Source organism: Telopea speciosissima, chromosome 5, assembly GCF_018873765.1.
Source record: "Telopea speciosissima isolate NSW1024214 ecotype Mountain lineage chromosome 5, Tspe_v1, whole genome shotgun sequence".
In the NCBI taxonomy this organism is placed as follows: domain Eukaryota; kingdom Viridiplantae; phylum Streptophyta; class Magnoliopsida; order Proteales; family Proteaceae; genus Telopea; species Telopea speciosissima.
The window spans coordinates 6,761,815-6,785,772 of record NC_057920.1 but is presented as its reverse complement, the minus strand read 5'-3'; the positions used below and the strand labels follow the sequence as shown (position 1 = coordinate 6,785,772).

The window sequence follows — 23,958 nt, the reverse complement described above, 5'->3', positions numbered from 1 at the left end:
TGAAATTAGCAATTATATATGCCCCTTCAATTAGCTAGAGTTGTAGTGTTGAGATGGTTGAGAGATTTCGATAAACACCTTCTGCAAAACATACAATGTTGGCTCCTTTCCAAACAACCCCCTCCCTGCTTGAACTGTCAAAGAACCATTTTGTAAACAAGCCACGAAATTCTGTTTTTATTTAAGAATAAGGAGTTCCCGAATAAGGCTCAGTCGCAAAATTATTCTGGTGACGAAAAACTGTGTCTAGGCGAAAAAATCCAGTGTAGTGTGATCCGGATAAAATGCAAAAATTCTTTTGTTGGGGGGACCTGCCAATAACGCCAAAAATGAAACTACAACAAGGCTAAGAGAAGGAAAACATAAAATGCAAAAATGTCTTTGGTCGGGCGCGCCATCATCAACATAACTTGTATTGATGAAGAATGCTGCCCACAATGAGTGTGATGCTTGGTTTTGTTGGTAGTAGAAACACTTGACACACCGGAAGAACCATCAAGCCACGAGCCACATAAAGAAGGTTGACCAAAGGGTAAGTGAAATTGAAGCTAATCCATAGGTCCATAAAAGAATAACAGAACATTCTTTCTCACCAGCACCAAACAATTGGGTAATTGTTCCTGTAAATTTCATGAAAAGCTCAAATCAGAACTGAGGAATATTCAAAATTTAAGGACATCATCATCTACTCTTCAGAGTTGCCCATGTAAAAAATTAGCCAGCTCACATGGTTTTTAACCATTCATTCAAATCAACATGCTTTTTTGTTTCTTAAAGAAAGTCCTTTCGTTTTTTCTTTCCTAATGCAACAGTATCATATAAGCAAATTACTAGTGCAAGGAAATTGGATTTGATTGAGCATGTGTATTATCAAATGCTTACTGACTGTTCAATAAGTCTGTTTGATCGTTCCTGCCTTGGAGATCCCAGTACAGAGACTAGTCTAAATGTTATAACTCTAAAAGTCTGACCCTTGTTTCTCTTGGTCATAAAAAGCATTTATTGATAGAATAAGCCTCTTTCTTTACTCTACAAAGAACCTTGGAGGAAAATGCTGGTGCCCTTAAAGACGACTCCCTATATCACAAGAAGAGGAAGAGGAAGACCTTTCTATTTACCAGCACAGACCACAGACACAACTCAAAGATGAAATTAGCAGCTTGGATGATAATAAATTAGTACCTATGTTCATTGCTGGCGGAACTGCAAATTGAAGAAGAAGAACAAACGTATACAATGGATCTGATTGCACTAGGCCAAAATGCAGTACCCCTTTAATAATGAGAATGCCGAACAGTGGGAGTGCAATATAACGAATTACTATAATCCCAACGATAAGGGACACATGAATATCCGAACCTCGTAAACCTGAAGTAATAGAAAAGAACTGGCTTTAACAGAGTTAATCTAAGATCCAACAAGAACTAAGCTCTATTGATATCAGAAAGTTTAATATCAGAATCAGTAATTACCTCTAAGAAGGTTTGCTCCCATTATCAAGGTTGTAGCTGGGATGGCTCCTTCACTGCAAAACAATATGAGAATGGCATGAATAACAAAGATTTTTTATTAATGAGGTGCACAAATATTTGTGTCATCCAAGTTATAAAAGACAAAACATGGAATCCGATTGGTGTGACCAGTGAAGACTAGTGGTTTGCTTAGTTGGTGTTACACTATACATTTATACAAACCAGAATAAATGCAACCTTCTCAGATAGAACAGCAACAAAGCCATTCAATAGGTTTAGGCCATTCATTCAAGAATAGGAGTATGAACATGAAAAGGGACTTCAGTAGTTTGAAAAGCCAATCATTACATGATTAGAATCTCCCACCCATATAGCCCGTTCAACCACCATCCATTTGATGGTTGCCCCGTACACAATATCCTCAAGCTTTTGGAATCTTTACTGCCATATGTTAAAAAAGCCCGAGAAGAAAATGCAATATTCTTATTGGACCCAACCGTTTTAGCCCCAAAAGCTGGCTTCTAGAAGCTCAAACTTAGCAAGATATGCTTTTAGTATAGTTTCACACTATAGATTGAGTTATCTGACATGATTGGAGAAGATACAGAAGTATCTAGTTTGTCTAGTCAGGGACTCAAGGTTTATATAGATTTCAAACAGTTAAGATCTTAGAGCTTAAGCATGAATAGTCTAAAGCTGAAGAGACTTTTATATGTAGATCTAGGGCATGAGCTTTCAATAGTCCGTATACCCAATCAAATACGCAGAATCTTCAATGACGCGAAGAGGAGCACTTTCACCAATCATTAGCCATCGAATTAGAGGGATTAGCCCAACAAAAAACCCAACAATCTACAAGGAATTAGATAAAGCAGTTAGAAAGTGGATAATTCAAGAAGAAATTTCACTTGATTTTTCTTCCATTCATGATGAAATCTTGCTTAAAAATAAACTCTACATAAACCATAACTAAGAAGAAGTAGAGCTGAGAGAAGGAAATATAAAATAAGCCTGGAGTCAAAGTGTTTTCTATACAACATATCCTTTCATGCACATGCAGGAGAGAGAGATAGAGAGAGTGAACTATAATAATCATGTTGACAAAATCCAACAAGTTATGTCCAAAAGCAAAAGGATAGACATCCCTCAAGACATTTTTTCATATTACACGTTACTGTATAGGAGGATTTGTGATGTATGTTTCCATTAGATGGATACAATACTTGCAGACAGAGGGAACTTTCAAAACTCCCCCCAGGTTTTACGCCTTGAAGTCTGGAACACATCTGGACTCACAAATAGGTCTGTAAGAAGAAATCATTGAATGGATTGCTAGAATCATCCAATCAGGTCTATTTTGAACCAAAATATCTCTTAAGTGGTACAAATAAGGGGCCTCTACCTCAGCATCTTGCTACATTTATAAGGGACTGGAGTCTGTACTTATAATAATCAACCTATGTTCAGGAAGACAACTACCTACAGCAGAAAAACATTACCGCTCCAATGGTTGAAGGTGCGAACAATGCCTTCAAGTTGATCTTTCCTGAAAGCATCTTTAAATATTGTTTAAACTTAACTGAAATTGGAACCTGTCATGAAACATGGAAAAAGCCAAAACAATTATCACTTCCCAACCTTGTCAAGATTGATAGAATAAAGCAGATATCATGACTCAAAAAGTACTGGAAACTAAAGAAGAAATGTGCATATTGTTATTAAACACTAGGTATTATATTTGCATTTATTAATTCACGAACTTCTCTTATCAGTCTTCTCCCCAAGAAATAAGTCATTGTGATGCCTGAATGAGTTTTTTATTGACTGTAAACGTTGTCTTTCAGGAGTCCAAATTCAACCCTGTTTCTTAAGTGAAATGTTGAAATCATGAGTAAAAATGATCAGAAACATAGATGGGTTCTGTTAATAATATTATACAGATCTAGAAAATATCTTTATAATCAATGGGGAGACCCCATTAAAATTAGTTTAGAATTGGAAATTTATTTCTTAAAAGTCCCCTCCAACGTTAGAAGGTCACTTGGGAAACAGAAAATTTTAAGGATACAACCAATTCTGACTTCCATTTTCTCCAGGATTTTAAAAATTGGATTAGAATTAGTGGAATTGGCCAAATTAACTCAGAATCAACTAATGTTGGCCCGATTAACTCGGATTCTTTTCTTAATGAGTCCAATTGCATTGGGCCGAGTCCGACCGTACCTGGTGATTCTGGTCAATTCCTGGACAATCTGAATCAAAAATTTTGGAATCAATGGAGAACAATCTGTACCCGATTCCAAGTTTTTAAAACTTGATTAACATTTCCTATTTATAGACCTTTTATTTCTTATTAATTTTGAGTTACATATCATTTACAGGCTTTGAGAGAGTTGTTTGAGATGGTACGGTCATGTTCAGCGGAGGCCTAGGAGCGCCCCGGTATGGAGGAGTGATATGGTTCCAATAGAAGGAGCTAAAAGAGCTAGGGGCGGGCCTAAAATGACCATAGGAGAAGTTGTGAGAAAGGACATACATTGTCTGGGACTTGTCCGAAGTATGACCTTGGATAGAGCCTGTTGGAGGGCAAAGATCCATGTTGCAGACCTCATTTAGCTGAGATTCTCCTGACTTGCTGGGCTGTGACTCATTCCTCTTACTTTCATCCTATTTTGGTCATCTCTCCATCCCCCTTTTTATTGTTTAAACATTTGTTTCCCTACTTTGTGTTGTTGGATCCATGTAGCCGACTCCATTAAGTTGGGATAAGGCTGAGTTTGTTGTTGTATACCATTTACAGGCATTATATTGCCACATGATTGTTTTTCTCTGCCATGAAGAGGGATGATGAGGTAGGGGACCTATGGATCGATCACATGTTTGGTTTACAATTAAGAGATCCATGGCCCATCATTGATCATTTTTTTCCTCAACATCAGATATTAAATTTGAGATTTTAAATCCAAATGTCTCCAAGAAATAGGTTTTTTTTACCAAATGGCATTGTGCTAAAGGCTGATATTTAGCACGAGAAGAGGGTGTCTTGGCCAATATATGTTCCTGCGGGATTCTAAGTTCCAACTAAGCACAAGTACAACAACTAGATTGTTTTGGGATTCAAACCTGTTCCCCATCACCCATATATATGGAGGAACAAAAAACTATTTTACACTCACCACACAGAAGGAAACTAAATTGTAATAATGGTAAAGCAGGAAATAACTTGTGGTCTTGCCTCTGATGAAGAGCATGGAAGTGCAAAATGGTCGGCTTGGTTCTCCAAGATTGATAAATCCTTTGAAAGTAGTGGCTCTCTGCAACTTCCATTCATTACTTTTGAAGGTTCTTCTGAAGATTTACTTGAGGATTCGTCAATCCCTTCAGTGTACTTACTTGAAGATATCCGCACAATATTGTACACATACGACCACAAATAAATGGCCCCAATCTGAATTATCACAATAAGGACCCAAACACAGATTGAAATAAGTTTGCCGAGAGTAAATGGCCAAAAGAAATACTAAAAGTCGTAAAAATACTTAAAACTTTAGCTCCTGCACTCAAACAAGTTTAGTTATGGATGTTCATATGATTTATATATACATTTAATGTACAATAAGATGTTTTTCAAATGTCTACCATTGTGGATCTATATATGCATAAGTGCATGAATGGATATGTAGAAGTGAGGAGACAGTAAGAAATTACATTTTTTGGTTTTTGATGTGACAAAAATGTGTTCTTCTCCTTGATCCTAATATCATAAACAGGGCTCAACTATGAAATGAACCTCACTGCAAATCAGCCACCTCTCAGTTTTTCATAGCCCAATGATCAAATTGCTTGGCTGTCTTCTCACAAAGTCACAGGTAAAGGAATACACTTCAATGGCTACAAAAACTCAACACCAAAAAAGGCTACAAAAACTACAACTGGTGGCTAGAGAGTCAGCTCATATATCAGAAGTTCAAACCATCTAATTGGTAAGAATTCTTAGCTTATGCCTATCCAAAGGTGTCAAACCAAACAAACAACTGGGTCAATGCAGAGGATAACTGCGATCATTGTGTAACAGGAGGGGATAATGGAAGATTTTGAGATCTTCACAACAACAGACATTTTCTATATCTTTAGCAAGAGTACCACAAATTATAGAACACATTAATCAATAAACAGTAATATATAGTAAAATTTTAATAAATATTAGTTTCCTATTTTAATTTTACCTTGGAGGATGCAGTTACAGGGTTTTTAGCCACATGCGGATATTCTTATTTCTTAAAAAAAACCGAAAAAAAGGCCTATAAATGGCCTTTGTTGTCACGATAGCAAAACCTGGCCTAATTTATTTCTATACACTAAAATGAAAATTAAAAAGATAAAAGAACTGCAAAATTAGGAAAAATTTATAATACAAACTAATCCACCATTAAAACATTATTGAACTAGAATTATTTTCTAGTAGAAAAAAAAAAGAACTAGAATTCCATATCTGTTTTTGTTAGTAAATGTTCATATAGATTGATCACCCTTTTGCACACACACACATGTTAAGTTACCTTACTATATTTCCTAATAAGCATGTGGTTATCATCCCTCATTAATTTTTTGGAAATTTAAATCCAGAAAGATATTTCTAAGATATGTACCGCCATAGAAAGTGAAGAATAGGCCATTCCATATGTACTGCAGACATCAGAATCTCCAAATGGGCTGCCTTTCTCTTTACAGACTGCTGGGACGATGATGATAAGCATATTCCCCAAGTTTCCTATTTCAGTCAACCAAAAAAAAAAATTTGAGGTGGCACACGATGTAGAAGCCAATAAAACCAATCAGGGCTGAACATGCAATTGATGGAACAATATTCAGAAGCCCCAAAGCCATGATATGTTTTATAGTCAAATAATCACTTGAATTTGAGAAGCCTAAAATAGTATACTAACACTGGTAGCAATTAACATTTATAAGTAAAACCCTTCTTTTTAATAATGTTCTGAAGAACTCAACGTGAGGTTAAGTCACATGGTGAATTTACAGAATGAACAGACAAATTTAAGGAATCATACAAAAAAAAAAAAATACCAGCAGCACAGCAACCCAAGATAAGGCCCCTAAGATGTTGTGGAGGTCTTGTGATTTGTATAAGCATCCATCCAAGTGCTGAACCAATGAGAAATGTAAATAAAATATTTATAGGCATGAACCACCTACATTACCAAAAGAATATCAGAGGGAGAGAGAGAGTTGTCTTCAAGTGAATCACACATAGTAAGCTTCATCTTTAAGTTGTAAACAGGATTATAAGAAACTCACAATTTAATCATGCTTTCATATGTTATTGTTTTAGCAAGGTTGGAGGACACAAGTGCTGGATTAAATACGAAGAAAACAACCTGTACGCCACGAAAGTAGATTAGTTTTCAAGTAAGAATCGTCAATTCTATTTTAGAAATGAAAATATTAGAAACCAAAGATTCCTGACACAATCTTTTACTCTTGACACCTCAGAAGAACATGTTCAAGTAAATTAGGTTCCTCGATATTTGCCCAAGAATTTGACTGTTTCTCTGCAGTAAATTCTCTGTCTTCTAATCAATTCGGAGGGTAGGGGAATATCATTGATAATATAAAAATTCACCCACGAAACTTGGACAACAGAAGAAATAACTCAAAAGTCCTTATCACAACTAATTTGGGTCAGCTACATGAATCCAGTTCTGTCATTGCACGTTGCAAAAGAAACAATAGAGGAGAAGGTTGATGAGCCAGTTTGAAGGGCTCACCGAATTGACCAAATATCCCTGTTGAGGTTCTTCTGAGATTGGAAGACGGGATGCAGCATTATGGAGCTCATCTTTGTTTGGCAGAAGAAATAGGACTTCCAAAGGATACCCGAGCACTTCAGCAGCTAGGATGTTTATGATGTAATTTTGTTCTATGCTTCACTAGTCCACAGCTTGTTCTATTTTCATCAAATTGCAGATGCTAAAGACAATAGTTGGAGCCTCTTTTAGATCAAATTGACTTGTTTGATTGGTGATGAGATTTAAGAGTCAAAGGTTTGCGTACAGAGAGAGAGAGAGAGAGAGAGAGGTCATGGAATCCCATACTAGATGCAGCAAGCATGTCAGTCATTGCTTACAAATCCATGGACAAATCAAGTTGATATTTATTCTAATCATTCAAGAAAACAAGCCAAGGAAACATGAACTGTTCCACACTCACACATGCACCCGTGCATGGACCCAAGACATGGGACCATTCGAATATGTGATTCCAAAGGTGGTCCACTGCATGAATGATCTTGATTAGTCCTTAGATAAGCAATATGTGATGCCATAAATAGCACTGGAAGGGACAAGAAATAAGTCTCTTCAACCCAAGTTACTGTTAGGATAAAAATATCAATTGCATATGGATTTCCCCGAGTTACATTTCTTCTGCAGCCCCCTCCCCTCCCCTCCCCTTCCCCTTCCCCCCCCCCCCCCCCCCCCCAAAAAAAAAAAAAAAGGAGGATGGGCCACAAAAAAACTGCTGACATTGGCCTGCAAATATTGAAGACCATATTTATGAAAATCATGCTAGCAAAGTAATCAAAAAATTTCAGTAGAAATATCAGTAACTACATCCAACCTAATTGAACCACAGAAATAAGATGCAGGAACTAAGAACTCACTCTATTCAAATGCTTCCTTGCATCCTCTCCCAAAATACTAATGCTGTCCAGAGCAAGAAAGGACCCAAGAGCCGTAACCAATAGGACTTTCAACACTGGAATCGATGCAACGATGAAGAGATTCAGGAACCCCATGCCGAGAATTCCTTACAAATTCTCAAAAATTTTTGTCCACTTCTATCAAAGAAAATAAAATAAGTTAATCCCGACCAACATGAATTTTCTAGCTTGGGAAAAAAAGAATCAAACAGGTTTGATTGATAGAGAAAGAAGCACAATCATGTTTTCCATTAGAGTTTCCTGAGAAACTGAATTCAAGCTTGAGATGAATAGCATTGCACCTCCTATCTTCAGTGAAGAAAAATATATAATTTGAGCTCAATTCCCTCCCAGGCAAAACTAATATGGTAATTAAGAAACAGAGGAGGTTGCCTTTAAGTAGAACACCACCATTAAAATACCAAAAGAAAAGTTTCAGCGATCCAACTGGGTTTCCTCATTAGAGATAAATGGGGAATAATTTCCATTTGTCACCATATTCTAAAATCTCAATTCCACAGAGGAAAAAAACAGAAGAGAAGAAGACACAGTTCTTCCCCAGCAAAATCCAACGTTAAAATTCAAAACTAAAAATATCCTTTAAAATTCCCGTCCCCAAAAGATCAAATGAAGTAATAAAAACTGAACTGTCATGTTCTCTCAGGTCATACTTCGGTAATGATTAGGATTCATGCAAATAAACATGTTTGAGCAACGATTACTAAGACCAGAAAGGTACCAGCCGAGCTAGCTTCCTTTGCCTCTCCTCTGCAACAAGACAACAAACACCCCGTGGTGATGGTGAGGGGAGTCGAGTTCGACTTCTTCCACGCAAAACTTGAGATGAGTTTCTCAGTTTTAGATCACTGATACGTTTTAAACTATAATCAGGTCCAAAGTCAAGCAGCCATCTCAATGATTGTATAATCTATAACCGTGGAAAGAAGAGAAACCAAAACGAAATTCTCAACGAAGAGTATAGAAAGCACGAATAAGCATCATAAGATAGAATCATTACTGCATTAAAATTAGATAATTTTTTTTATAAAAAAAAAATTTTAAAGGGAAGAAATTTCTGTAACACAAGTCTAACAGATTTTTTTTTTTGTTTGTTTGCTTTTTTGTTCATAAATAACTAACGGTTAAAGCACTACTCGGGCAACGGAACGATAAGAACGGTTGCTGTGGATTACTGCAACACTTGTCACCTTATCTGAGCTTTTACATTTCAAGATCTTCCACAAGCTTCTCACGTCTCAGTGTCTCTCATCTTTGGATTCAAGAAATAAATCCGTTGATGCCTTTATGTGTGCTCCCATTCGCCGCTGTACAGAGACGGCATGTGCTGCGTGATCAAGTGGCGTCGTTTATCTCTTAATAATGATACGATTTAGATGTGTTTTTCATTTTAGTTTTTAAAATCCAAGGGTTATGGATAAAAAATGAAATTTGATAAATAAATATAGAATGATTTGGAGACAATAATTATGTAAATCCGTAATGATTATAAAACTTTCTTATCTTGAATTCTTTAATTTCCCTTCATAAACAATCCGTCACCTGGCATTGCTTTCTTTTTATTTTTGGTTGTTTTCATATAAGTCTTATATTCTCCCTCAAAGTTGACAGTGCACATTATTGTCTAAAATATTGCTACACATTCAAGGATATACACAAGATACATGTTAATACAAAAGAAGATATTTGATTGAATTAGATTATAAGATTTGACACGACTTACAGGGTTAATCTAGACCATATCTTCTCTATCCAATGGTTGGAATGGACACATTATCAGTCCATTGTGATGTTGATAAAAATAACAGACCCTTGTGACTATCATGATTTACTCTGTTTTTTTCCTTGAACTTTCTTGAGGATATGAGAATTGCAATCATTCGAGAAGTAAGATTGGTTAATTACAGGATTGCTCATATGTCAATTTCAAAGCAAAACTAGTTACCTCCTCCTGTGTTGTGTTCGCAGTTTTCCTCTTTTATTTTCAGTTACTTTTTCTTTTGAGATTGATTTTTTGGAAAATCATTTCCTACATGACCACCTGGTAGAACCTATTCCACACGCTCGCGATCATTGGATAGAGAATTCATGGTCTGGATTCATCACATGTCAAATTTCAGAGTATAATTTAATCAAATATCCTTCTGTGTTTTAGCATTCATCTCTACAATCCTCCTCCCCCCCCCCCCCCGCGTGCCTTCCATTAGTGTGCATTCTCCGTTAGTGTGAATAGGGGAGCTAAGGGTTTACCTATCCCCTAAAATTTGAAGCCCATAACTCATTTTCTACAACATGGATGAATAGTTTGATCATTATTAAGATCTTTCACCAAGAAATAGTATAGTTTTTTCTTTTTTTTTCTGAAAAACAAGTCACATTTCATCTAGTTGGTGAGGGTGTTGAAGGGGTGAATGAATGAATGAGCCTCTGTCGTGACACATTCAATGTACCTCTCCTATATCACATGCTTTTCTTTATCCTATTTGTAAAGTTTGTCCTTTCTTTCTCATACATCTAGATCTCGTTTTTGTCAAAATTTGCTTATTAAGTATGCTCAAATGTCGACTTCTGAGTTGCTTTCTACTCATTGTGTTTTTTTAACTAATGCAAGGTGTATTAATTAACACTTTTCGCCACATCTGTTTATTTAGACATAGTCTCTACCAGACTGAGCTATCTCGGGGTGGAAGAAAAAAATTATTATTGCTTACAGGACAAAATTTTTCTCCATCCATAGAAGAAGGTTCACTTACCATCCTAAGATTCATAAACTCCTCCTAAGGTTTTAGCATCTTCTAAAATATCCTCCCGATAACCATTCCTGCCCTCTCACGCCCCTCGGCTATAATCCCATTCACCATGGGTGGAGGGAAACTCTGTCCTTGTTTATATCATATTCTACGTGGTAATTGTTAATCAAATGATATGAATAATAATAATTTTCTTATAGTTCTACTTATTTTGATAAAAAGGTTTCATAAGAACATAAAATAAATTAGCTTGTTTGATACGAACTAAATAGAAGGAATGTACAGTTATACAATGGAAACCATAATTTATGCCTAAATGTAAATAAAATAACATTTTTTTCTAATTTATTTTAAGGGTGATTGTTCTCTGCCTGGGAGTGGAGGTTCCACCCAGACACATGGGGTGGTCATTTCGGCTATTCAGGGGGTGGGGCTCTCATTTCGCCCACCCCCTATGTCTCAGCGCACCCTATGCCCCCGACACAAAGAACTTTTGGCCTGATTTTAATCATGAGCATTTTATGTCAAATGAAAAAAAAAATTAACTAAATGGGAATCAAAATAAGAAAATCTCAGCTTCTATTGTCATCCAAATAGTTTGATTATTGTGAGAGTCTTTTTCTTTGTTAAGAATAAACTTAACCAAATCAACAAAATGAAACAATCTTCTGATGACATTTGATGATTATATCTGATTCTCTTTTCTTTTTTTAAACTCATACGCTCCTTAAATTATTAACAAATTATGCTTAGAAGTCGGGGAAAGTTTTGTTGCATGATCGGGATCCACCTAGATAAGACCAATTATATGTTGAATTTAAACTCAAATAAAGTAGAGACCAAGTGGCAAAATAAAACTATAAAAATCCAATGGACAAGAGGATATAAAACAGTCGTTTGGTAAATAACTTTTGCCCTTGTATACCTTGGAGTTCAAAAAATATTTTTTAAATGAGTTTTTCTATATTATAATGAAAAGAAGATATTCTTCATAATACTAATATGTTCACACATACATATTACTAGATATGTTTTATAATTCGATTGATTATGCTTCAACTACATACAAATAAGTGTTAATTGAAGAAATATAAGAAAAGGGTTTTCTTATTGACACCCTTCAAGGTGCCAAATAATCTAAAACCTTACTTTTTTTTGTTTCTTTTTAATATGAAATAATTTTTTTCAATGAAGGTAATAGTGTCATTTCACATGTATATTCGAAACATGAGCATAACAATGACATCTTTTGATAATGACATACTGATATGTCACTTTTAATTTATTTTTGAAAAATCATTTTATTCCCCTTTTTTAAACAACTTTTGGAAATAAAACAAAAGGCAATGAAATGAAAATGTCAAGTTCTAAATACACCTATAAAAGTGTCACTCCTTATAAGAAATGGGAAAGGGTTCTCTAAGCAAGCGGGGTACTCTCCACGGACCCAGATACTCTCCAGCACGCATCCAACTTCTGGAGGCATTTGGGTACACATCCCGAGGGCTCTAGTAGCGATTTATGAACCCTAGAATGGTGAGTGACGTCTTCTATGGATGGAAAAAAATTTTGTTCTTTATTTATTGAAAGAAAGAGAAAAAAAAAAAAAACATTAAAAATAGAATATGAGGAAGCACAGTGTACACCTTAGGATCACAGAGCATTTTCTCTCATAAGAAATATACTCTATGCCTAGAAAAAGAACTCTAAGGAGCATGTATGATGGAGTCAGATGCTTCTTCTATTTTTTTCCCTAGCGCAGTTGGGTCATCCTGGACTTGAAACAGAGCTGTAGCCCGTGAAGTAATTAATCAGTGAAGTTGATGCTACAAATCCAAAGAGGTTGTAATGGCACCTTTGATGATGACGTACTATGAATGCAGAGGCATTGACCCTTTTTTTGCGAATTGTTCTCTCGATGGGAATTGGATCATCTTGTTCGAGGTGCACCTAACATACCCTTCAATGATTTACTAAAAAAAAAAAAACATATACCCTTCAATGGAATAATAGTTTCAATTAGAGCTAGTGCTGATCCAACAACCCAGGAAATAACAGGCGATTACGGTGGATCTGGTTCCGTAACTGTTTATTCACTTGGGACAAAGCCTTGGGAAGTTTTAAAATATGTTCAGTTGACCATATGTTGTACACGCTAACTCCTTACATTTGTTTTTAATCCTAAAACATTTAGAGTTTTCAACTTCCTATCCACTTTTTAACCAAAGCAATTACTACTAACTAATATACCATTGTGACATGTTTTTTGTTGGGAGTGATGGAGGTTGTTATTAAAGCTGAATTTATTTGTGCGAGAGGATTTCCCACTACTCTAGTGTAAAGAGGAATCTTCTAAGTGGATTGGAAGGTAGTTGGTTAATGCAATGGGAGAGAGAATGATTGAAATCCACATGTTGGTATAGGATCCAGATCCTCTATGGCCCGTTGCTTGTAGAGGTCTGAATGGCGCAGATTGAGCCGTGCATGTAAAGACCGCCTTATCCCCTGCTCAAAATGCCTTGCCCGAGTGGGGATAAGGCGGTCTTTGCATGCGCGGCCCAGTCTACATAGCACAAACAGCTGCTTCATAGACGATCTGAATTGGTCGATCTAAGAAGTGTAAGTGAACGGACTCTCACTTTACTTACATAAAGATTCAATACTAAACAAGTCTGTGAAGAGAGCTAGCCACATACATTCTAATTCAGATAAAGATCAGCATAAATCAACGAGAAAGCCAAGCAATCATAAATGTTTATTCCATAAACAAGAAATCGCTCCAAGACGAAGAAGCCGGGAAGAAGAACAGATCGAAAACCAGAGCGAACCATAACCTATTAAATGCTAAACGTGCGGAACTAATTAAGGTAAGAAGGCTCATGCAGCAGGAGAATGCAACCAAAGAATCATGATGAAAAGTAGAGCAACCAAAACGCCATCTGAAGATGGAAGAGCTCAAGGGGAACAACAAGGCACATGCAGAAAGAACAGAGATCTTCACGACAATAGGAGAGGTAGGTAAAGAAGGTTAGGTCAGAATTTTTAAGCTGAAGGAAAGACATTTGGAGCGAGAACGTGGAGCAACGCTCATACGTACAAGCAGCCCACAACACAACACAACCGTCATTCTTCTCTTTGGATCTGTCCTTCACAGACACTCCCCCTCCAGGTGGTAATCCACGATTACTGAACACGATAGGTCATTACTCGGGATCAATCTAGGCCGATATTAATTTGATACAACCAATTCGATCCGAGATTACGAACCAAGACGAGTACCTTCGTTAATAAAATTAATTTTTTGACCGTGATTGGTGTGGCTTGGAAGATTCTTCGCTCGTGTAGGAAACCTCTCCCTATCCAATAAATTAAAGTTAGAAGAGATTGAAACAGGACCACCACAACCACCATGCAAAGTACAAAATTAATAACCAAACAAGACAAAATAACCTTTCCTGTAATTTCAACACCAGTCCTTTTTCAAGGGCCTGAGGAAAATATCTAAGATGTAAAAAAAGGAAAGAAACAAGAACGAAAAACGTGTTTCACTGGTCTCATATATAGAAAACAATGGAGGAAGAAAAAAAAGAAAGATTACCTTTTTCAGAATCAAACGAGAGGTGCAGAGGAAGAAGAGAAGGGAAGAATCACTGGAACCGTGAAGATCGATCGATCTCAAGCTTGCTCCTCTTCTTTTTCTTTCCTATTCGTTCCTTATATCTTCTATAACTATCTAGAGTTTCGTTTCCATGGAAAAGAAAAGAAAAACTATGTTGAATTACAATTACACAAAGAAAAAAGAGTTGAAAAAAGAAGGGGAAATTTGAAGAATCTGAAGCTGCATTGGACATACCAGTCTCTCAGACCTTCCTAAGGCTTCACAGCTATAGTTTTGAGCGGAAACTGAAAAGCATTTGGGAAGGGAAGAATTGAAGATTGTAAAATGTAGATTTGCTGCTTCCATGCATCAATCTATTTATTGGGTTGGGGTCCAACTTGGATCCTCTACTGCCGACCCTACTACCAAGATACAACAAGGTGAGGAATGACTGCCTTACCCATGCCTGGGTGCCTTGCCCGAGTGGGGGTAAGGTGGTTATTTACCACCTTATTGTGTCTTGGCAGTAGGGTCCTACCGGACAACTCGGCAGTAGAGGATCTGAATCTGTTGGGACCTGTGGAAAGTGTGTGGAACGTGCAAAACAGCTCAAAAGCATAGTTACAACTGGCACCATCACCGAATAGACCATGTAATAAAGATTAGAGGCGATGTTCTCTGTGCCGCAGCGCAAGCTGCGCCCAAGCACATGGGGGTGGGCGCAATGACCACCCTGCCCCCTGAGTGGCAGGCCCATGTGCCTTGGTGCAGCCTGCGCTGTGGCACAAAAAACATTTTCCCTAAAGATTAGGGAAAATTAATAAATGTTAATCATGTCTAATGGCCCAAAGGATCAATAAACATAAAAATTAATGGGATTAAGTTTTCCTTCACCATCTCTTCACCAAATGGTGATTTGACCTTGTGATTGTCATCTTTTAACTCCCAGATTGTACGAGATTGTACAAGATCAAAAATATCCTTTTTTTATCTAATCAAAAGGTTAGATCTAATGGGTGAAGAGAAATTGGGTCTAAAATTAATTTAGAAAATTTTGTAGTTCTACACGTACTTAAAGCTTTACATGATAGTGAGGGAAAATGTTTTTTACCATGTCACATTTATGGCACATGATAGTGAGGGAAATTTTTTTCACGCAGCCATAATTATGGCACAATTTGGCATTGTGCATCTTATTTTTCACCCACGAAAAATGATGATATCGTACATTGAACCTTCTGTGGATTTGGGGCCTCTTGATAGGGACAATTATCGTCTACGATTCCTGAAAAAGATTTGTTATGATTAAGATTGTGTAACTATCTTAGACTCTTATTAAATATATTAATCATATTTTTTAAATGAAATTTTTATTTACCTTCTTAAATCCAAGAATTTGGTTGCAAAATGTAATAAAAGTTAGGAAAAATGTCAGTTACACAATCATGTTAAGTGATCATTACAAAATTTTTTATTTTAGTTTTTTTTTTTTGAAAAAAAGTTCTCTGAAACGCTAGGGTCTTTCTCTCATGAAATGACTTTGCTGCCCTCCTATGCTCTCACTCTTTTTCATAAAATGACCTTGCTGCCCTCCAATGGTCTCTCTTTCATAAAATGATTTCACGGCCCTCCTATGTACAAAATCATTATATCAAACATCATTTGTACACTCCCCTATACCTCTTGCTGAGAGAACCCTCTCCCTTTTTCATCTCTTAATTTCACTTTTTTTCAGTTGCAATCAGATAAAACTAATGGCGCAAAACCCACACTTGACAATGACCTGTTATAAATTGAAAGCATTAAACCAAACTCCACCAAACTCAACAATAAATATCAACAAGTAATAGCTACTCTGCTCATGAGTCGTGAGTAGTAAATGAATGTGTTTCCTCCCCGGTATTAGAGGCTACGCTAATAGAGAGAACCAATGAAAGGGAATAATTATCACCTCCAATTCGCGGGCACCTCCAATTCCTTTAGTAGGGAGAGTGAACCCCACCTTGGGCAATGTTTTCAGGCAAGGGGTGGGGTTGTAGTTTATGCCCCCATGTGAGGAATTGGAGGAATTGAAGGGGGGCAGCGAATTGGAGGGGATAACGATTCAATGAAAGGACTACAAAACAGTCTCATAGAATAGGAACAAAGAAATCAGGAGGAAAGAGAGAGAGGGAGGTGCTAGTGGACTCCCAACAAGTTTTATAAATGTCAGATCAAGTAGGGATTGCAATCTGGTGGATTAAGCAGGGCCAGATGGGTGGTTCCAGCAATCGAGCCCAACCCGAAGACTCCATCTCAACCCTGGGTTTGATCTTGTCCGGCCCAGCCCGAGCCCAACTCAAGAAAAATTATTAAGCTTGTAGGTGGTCTAAAGTTTTCACTGGTTTGGCTCAAGCTGGTTGGGATTTAGCCCAACTGAAAGCACACACACACATAAATATATAATAAGGCTTGGGTTTTTTGAGGCTTAAGCTCATTTCAAGTTACACAGGAATCAACCTGAGCCTAATCCAACCCAACCACAAGTTTAATTTGTTTCGCCCTAGCCCAATTGATACCCGCCTTACCCATTTGAATTCTGCCACAAGTTTTTTGTTGGAGCGTGGCTTACGTCAACGCCCTCTGGGTCTATCTCTCTCCTCCCCCAAATAGGGGTAGAAATGTCATTTCAAAGGGGAGGGGAGAGATTGACACAGGGGAGCACTGGCGTAGGCCACGCTCCTAGACATTAAACAGTTTCCCAAAGGACCAACCTTGTTCTAAATTCTGATAGCTTGGTTTTTAAATGGTTTAGTTTCAATTTCGCCAAAAATCACCATATCTTCACCTATCGAACTTGAGGGATTTTCGTGAGAACAGGTGTTCTCCATGCAAAGGAAATGGGTTTGTCTCATGTCATTGTGGAATCCGATTGTTCTAATGTGGTTGATATCATCAATCATACGATTACACCTCCTCCTTTGTCTGTACTTGGCTTTTGCAAGATATACAAAGCATAGTTTTAAATTTCACCGATTGTAAATTTGTTGTCATCTCTAGGGAAACAAATAGTGCTCACTCCTTAGCCCGGAAGGCTCTATCAACGGCAAGTACGACAGATTGACCACATTCCATTCCTTGGTTTCTAGACCTAGGAAGCCTTGAGCTCTTTTTGCTCCTCTTATCAATAAATTTTCCCTTCACCAAAAAAATAATCATAAAATAGCTAGGACATGTTTCAATATTGAAATTGAAATTTGTTTCACGTCTTTTCTCGTAAAACCCCCTCCTTAGCTTTGTCTTTCCTCTTTCGATTTTGAGTTTTGGTAATTGATGAATATAAAATAAGATGAAGACCATGATGAGGGCCACTCTACCACCTCACCCAAGCTCTCCCACCCCACACCCTCCCTTTCTGCAGTCCCGCCCCACCCCCTTTTGATGAACTGGTCAAAACTGAAGACTAATGAGGACCTTTATGGTTGGGAATTTAACTGGAAGAAAATGGATATGAAGCTATAAAGATGGAGAGATACATTGGTATTAGCACGAATTTATATCAAGAGCACCAGGTTGAAACAATGAAGAGCATCCAAACGCTTATTGCAACCATCGACCTCAAGAATGACCAATTGTCGGTGTATGTTGGCGATATTAAGGAAGATACTGATGAAAGTTCAGTCAAAAGCAAAGTTTGGGAACTGAGTGCAAACTAGATCTGCCAAGGTGGAGTTCCCTCAATATGATGGTGAGGATGTAAAGATATTTATGTAATATCTCTTCATATGTTCTAATATAATCCTACTTATATTAATACTCAGGTTGTGAGGAGCAATCTAGAAATTAGCCAATCTGACCTAAACCCTAGTTTACCTATAAATACTAGCTGGAAGCAACAGTCTGGGTATTCCAAACTAGATACTCAAGATGTAATGCTTAAACCCTAAATCGATGATCTACTTGCATGAATTAGAAAAGTATTACTTTTTTTTGAAGTATAACTAGACTAAGTAAGAACAGAAGGTACCACTGACATCCCTTAATGTTGAAAGGAAGGCTCTCCAATGGTATAAATGGTTCAAAAAGACCATAGGAGTGGTCACATGGAAAGAGTTTGCCAAAGCTCTGTGGTCAATTTGGACCACATACATACGAGGACTTTGCGAGCCTCAACCACAACTCAAGCAACAAGGCTTGGTGAGGGAATATTAAGAAGAATTTGAACAATTGGCAATAAGAACCAATAGTTTGAATGAAGAATTCTTCATCATCTACTTCATTAGTGGCCTTGCTCGATTGATAGAAGAGAGAACTGAGAGCCTAATTGGCTGTTAAAACCAACCCACCCAAAGGAATTACAACACTGAGCATCCCATTTAAATTTGCACCAATGTCCATGCGAAAATACAAGTGTTGCGTGTGAAAACCTCCTGCTTGGTTCGCCTGTGGATGAACCCGCAAAACCAAGCAATGAGCGCAAGAGGGCCGGTGGCTCCGGCCTAGGACTCTCCGATGCTCAAGTCGTCTCCAACGCGACGGCGTAGAATCGCGTAGTAAAAAGCAAGATGCCGAATAGTGCTCCATACCTGGTATTTATAGGGTAAGGAGGAGATGAGACGGTGGAAGAGTCCTAGTATGGTAGGAGTCCTTCTTTCTAAGGTTCTCTCGCGAGATCTGGAGGGAGAGTTATTTTTTGGTCGGCCTGACTCTTATTAAGGTAAGAGTCCATGGTGATGCGATTCCGTGTCGCTACCGATCGTGGGTTTCGATCCTTATCCCGTGATTCTGGATGTGCCGACGTGGTTCTTGAGATCCCTGGGGGGGCTATGAGAGCTTCAATGGAGGAGGGCTCGCCACGAGGTCGGCCCATGGGTCGGCAATGGAGGTCGAGGCTCGGGAGGTTGGTCTCGGCCATGAGCTCGGCTAGGTGTCTATGGCTGACCCAGATAATCTCGGCCTCACCACCGCTAGCTCGCTCAAAACAAAGCTTTGTCGTGTGACTTATTGGAAATGGGGTCGCCCAATTTCTCGCTCGGCCCAACTCGGCTTCTCGGACTGAGGTCGGGTCGGCCACGTGGTAGCCTCTCGATAGGTGGGGTGTTATATGCCTCATCACAGCCCCCCACTCATCAGTGTCGGCTCATGCTGATGAGTGAAGTTTCCGCTTTTCCGAAGATTCTCGCTATTGGGCCGTAGATTATTTATTGCCGCTGGATTTGACGCTTGCACGACCGACGTTGGGTGTCCGTACACGCCGCCAGTCATTATGGCGGGCTCGGAATTCAAAACGCCCTTTGATCCGGAAAGTGGGATCATGTTGATCTCTGGGTCGGCCGCTGGATCAGAAACCCAAGGATTATAAATAGGCGACTCCTAACTATTCATTCTTCAACGCTTCTAAGTTATTGACTTCTGGCAAGTTTGGAACCGTCCAACTCGGTAGATCTCGCTGCTTGCTCGTGATCGACTCTCGGCCAAGCTTCGTCAGGATCGACCCGGCCATGGCTGCTTTCGCTCCCGCCAGCTCTTTCTTCAACCAGCAAGTCTTCCTTCAAAGATGTCGCTGGTAGTAGTCCTATGGGCGAATCGCCGCCAGTGGCCGCAGAGGGTGCGAGTCCGAGCCGAGAACTCCCCGTCCGTTCTCCCACCATAGACTGTGGCTCGACCTCGACGAGCCCGATGTAGTGGAGCTTCGTCAGCCGAGGTGGCGAGCCCCCGCTACCCATGGAGTTTGACCACGCGCCCAATCCACGCCGCAGACCGGGCCGAGAACTCCGGTCGCCCTCATCCGATGAGGAATCAAGTGAGGGAGATTCGTCCGAGATGGGGGTTGGCTCGTAAGCCGCTCACCGACGCCCTCGAGCCCGAGGAAGGCAAGAGCCGGCACCGCTTCGAGCACGATCACGCGAGGCCGACCTCGACTATCCGAGGACGACCTACGCCATCCCCGAGGACATTCACCCGAGTTCCTAACCCCGGGAGATGGCCTCGCTTCATTAGGCACCCGAGGTGGCCTGCACGAGACACCCTTCAAGTATGCGTTAGGCTCCTGTCTCACTGTGGACCGTATCTTGACCACTTCCATTTGTCTCCGGCCCATGCCGAACTCTTGGCGGCCATGTACTGGCTTCTACGCTTGTTTCGCGAGATGGGCCGAGGTGCGAGCGTGGCCCTTTTCTCTCGCTCTTCTTCCCCGAAGAAGTCTCCGAGAAGGGGTGGTATTACTCACGCCGATCGTGGAAGAGTGCGGCTCTAGGCGGCCACAAATTTCTGGTTGGCAGACGCGACCTTCAACAAGTATTGGAAGCCCCATTTTTCTTTTGCTTCTATCCCAATAGCCCTCTCCGAACCGAGTGGAAGGAGATGAACTCTGAACTATGTAAATAGGGTACTACCCTCACCGAGAACGAGATGACCTCGCCGACTCGATCCCCAAATGTCCGCCCCTTCGATGTCCTCCACCTTCAAGACGAGGGGTTTCTTCGTAGTTGGCATATGACCCCTGGTAGGAACCCTTGCCGAGCTTGTCTCTCGTTGTCCGAGCCGACCTTTACTTAGTTTTCTTTTCTTTTTCGACTCGTTTTTATGTTTTCGGTTTCTCTTGCAGTTGGTGGTCACATTCCTCCAATGGACACCGCCTGGCTAAGGGCCGAGACCATCGCAGATAGGAAAAAGAAAATGCCGAGAAGAAACCCCGGGGAGAGTCCTCCAAGGCCTCCAAGGGCAAGGCCGTGATGCCGGGACCGCTTGACGCGGTGGTCGGTCCGGGAGGCCGAGAAGAACACGGTCCACTGGTCTCCGAGGAAAGGGAAAGGCCGAAAAGGCGAGAGGAGCCCGCCGAGAGATATCAAGCGCCGAAAGCCTTCCTGTGAAACTCGACGAGTGGCGGCCTTCCGCCCGTGGCCTCCCCACCAACATCTCCCGATACATCCCGGGAGGGCTTCTGGCCAATAATGTCCTCGTGAGGCCGACTGGCGCCTCTTTTCGGGGACTCGCCCTCGACGTAGGCCGCCATGCCAAGGAATGGCTTGATGCTTCGGCTTCGGCTTCACCGAGCAAGGAGAAGCTCGAGGCGCCGTCTCGACCTCGAGCTCCTCTCCACCCTATTCCAAGATTTTAACATGGTAAGTTTTCTTGCGGCTTGGCCAGAATTAGATATGATCGGGTAATTTGTCTTGAATTTTGTTCTCATGCTTTTTTGTAGGGGTTCGCCAAGCAAAGGGAGACCATGCTCCGCTCGAGCGGCTCCCGACCGAGAACTATTCTTTGGACGCTCCAAAGGCAAGAAGGCTTATCAGACGCCCAAGATGCCGTCGTAGGCGCTCGGGAGACCCAAGAGAAGCTCACCGTTGAGGTCGAAGTGAGAGCTCTCGCCGAGGTGGCTAGGCAGAGAGAGAAGGTCCGGTTGCCAGCAAAGCTGGCTCGCCGAGGTGAAGGAGAAGGCCAAGGAAGATCTCGGCCACGGCTCGGAAGCCAGAGTCGCGACTATCTCCACCGAGGAGTACGCCGATATCCGCCATGAGATCGTAGCCTCCTTCGCCGAGGGTTTTGAGGCGGCCGAGCTGAACTTTTGGCCGAGATCAAGGCGGCGCACTCCAGCATCTCAATCTCTCCCGTTTGATGATGATGCGACTACCTTCGCAGGGGAGATGGGAGATGAGGAGGGAGCCGAGGTCACCCAAGCTCGCCCTTGAGGCACCTACTCCGCCGACGCCCTCTCGGGGAGCCGACCCCAAGACCCTCGCCGCGAGCCTGGGCGTGACGCTAGGGCGTCCCACGCAGGAGACGGAGAGTAAATATTTTTTGTGGGCCGTCCCTATTTTGAGTGGTTGCTACAATGAAAAAACAACTTATTTTTGCATTATTTGTCTAAGTTTGAACGGGCCGTCGGGATTCTTTCCTGTACGTTTGTTTGGCCAGTGGTCGTTTACTAGTGCTTAGAACTCGCTCTTTTATCCGCCCTGTGGTGGCGGTTTGGCTCACGCCCTGAGGTCATGACTCGCTTGTGGTTAACTCGCCTTTCCCTTTCGTTGGAGAGGCTATCTATGGACTCGTGGTCGAGTTCCTTCCTAGCCGGCCTATGCCTTAGTATTTTCTTTGTTAGGTCGCCAAACAATGTCCCCTTGAGAGGTCGGCCAGGTCAAGAGGACCGGTCTTATGACTCGCTGACCACAAGGGTCATTTTGTTTTTGAGGTCGGCCTGCCTTGAGGCGCTCGACTTGGCGTTGCCTTGATGTCATGTGATCGGCCTTGGTCTATGAGGACCGGTCCATTATGACTTGGTCCCGACCCATGAGGTTGGTCTTTGAGGCTCGGCCAGTCCATGAGAGGACCGGTCTTACGACTTGGCACGCCGACTCACGAGTGTCGATCATTGATGTCGGCCTGGTCTATGAGGACCGGTCTTATGATTCTGGCTGCCACCCATGAGGTCGGCCTCGAGGTCGGCCAGTGCTCCATGAGGACCGGTCTTTACGACTTGGCCGCGACCTATGAGGGTCGGCCTTTGAGGTCGGCCAGTGCTCCATGAGGACCGATCTTACGACTTGGCTGCCACCTATGAGGGTCTGGTCTTTGAGGCCCACTGTGCCCATGAGGACCGGCCTACGACTTGTGGCCGCACCTATGAGGGCTTGGGTTCTTTGAGGTCGCCCAGGTCTATGAGGACCGGCTTACGATTTGGCTGCCGACCTATGAGGGTCGGTCTTTGAGGTCGGCCAAGTCTATGAGGACCGGTCTCCATTACTTGGTCTGCCGACTCTACGAGGGTCGATCATTGATGTCGGCATGGTCTATGAGGACCGTCTTACGACTTCAACTTGGGAGCTTGAAGCAATACATTAAGTGTTGGAGGAAAAGACTTTATTGAATCAAATGTCGGAATAAGCGAATACAAGCGCTCATTGAAAACCTTCAATTTTGTAGTCCAAGGTCTCGGTCCCTTCCCTGTCTTTTTTACGTGCAAAGCGAATTGCTTGGAGACTATATACGCCTTCCAATTTGGTGCATTTTCCTGTGCTTTTCGGGATGCGTTTCTGATTTTGATTTTGGACAAGTCCCCTGACGAAATGGCGCTCTTTGACTCGCTGAGTGCCGGGCTTGTTGGTGGGCGGCTTCGGGGGGGGGGGAGTAGGGCTTTTCTGCTCTGAGGAAGTCAAGTTTGCTCTCCCCTCTCATAGGTCTTCTGGTTGGCCTGCACGATGAGGCCTACTCAACGTAGGGCTGTCCCATAAGCGGCGAATGGCTCTCCCTGGGTTCTTGTGGAGATGCGCCCATAGGCGCTTGGGGTTCTTCCACCCTCTCCCTTGGCCTCATCCAACCTTCTCTTAATGCCAACGAGTAATGTTCTGTGGACACTTCTACTTGTCCATTTGCTTGGGGATGAGCTACCGAGATGGGTAAGTCAATGTGAAGTGCTCGTTA

General features: G+C 41.0%; 1 protein-coding gene and 1 long non-coding RNA gene across 7 annotated transcripts; one reads left to right on the top strand and one right to left on the bottom strand.

Moving 5' to 3' along the window:
• Positions 1 to 450: 450 nt before the first annotated feature.
• Positions 451 to 9,066, bottom strand: LOC122662017 (protein PIN-LIKES 3-like). 6 transcript variants are annotated; one of them, XR_006332959.1, is made up of 11 exons: positions 8,952 to 9,066; positions 8,152 to 8,326; positions 6,789 to 6,868; positions 6,558 to 6,682; positions 6,122 to 6,243; positions 4,696 to 4,920; positions 2,972 to 3,064; positions 2,224 to 2,324; positions 1,473 to 1,525; positions 1,183 to 1,387; positions 451 to 620 (listed from the first exon to the last, which is right to left on the bottom strand). XR_006332959.1 is itself a non-coding variant. In XM_043857557.1 (11 exons), exons 2-11 carry the CDS (start codon positions 8,284 to 8,286, stop codon positions 496 to 498), a joined length of 1,245 nt encoding a protein of 414 aa, XP_043713492.1. In that variant the 5' UTR covers positions 8,287 to 8,328; positions 8,952 to 9,066; the 3' UTR covers positions 451 to 495. The 6 variants fall into 6 exon arrangements, 5 of the variants coding, with proteins under 5 accessions (XP_043713492.1, XP_043713493.1, XP_043713491.1 ...); XM_043857557.1 differs by having other exon boundaries at positions 1,183 to 1,368; positions 8,152 to 8,328; XM_043857558.1 differs by lacking the exon at positions 2,972 to 3,064 and having other exon boundaries at positions 1,183 to 1,368.
• On the top strand, positions 5,535 to 22,341 carry LOC122662026. Its single transcript, XR_006332961.1, has 3 exons — positions 5,535 to 5,678; positions 10,094 to 10,095; positions 22,327 to 22,341. It is a non-coding gene; the product is annotated as an uncharacterized LOC122662026 (long non-coding RNA).
• Positions 22,342 to 23,958: the final 1,617 nt, after the last annotated feature.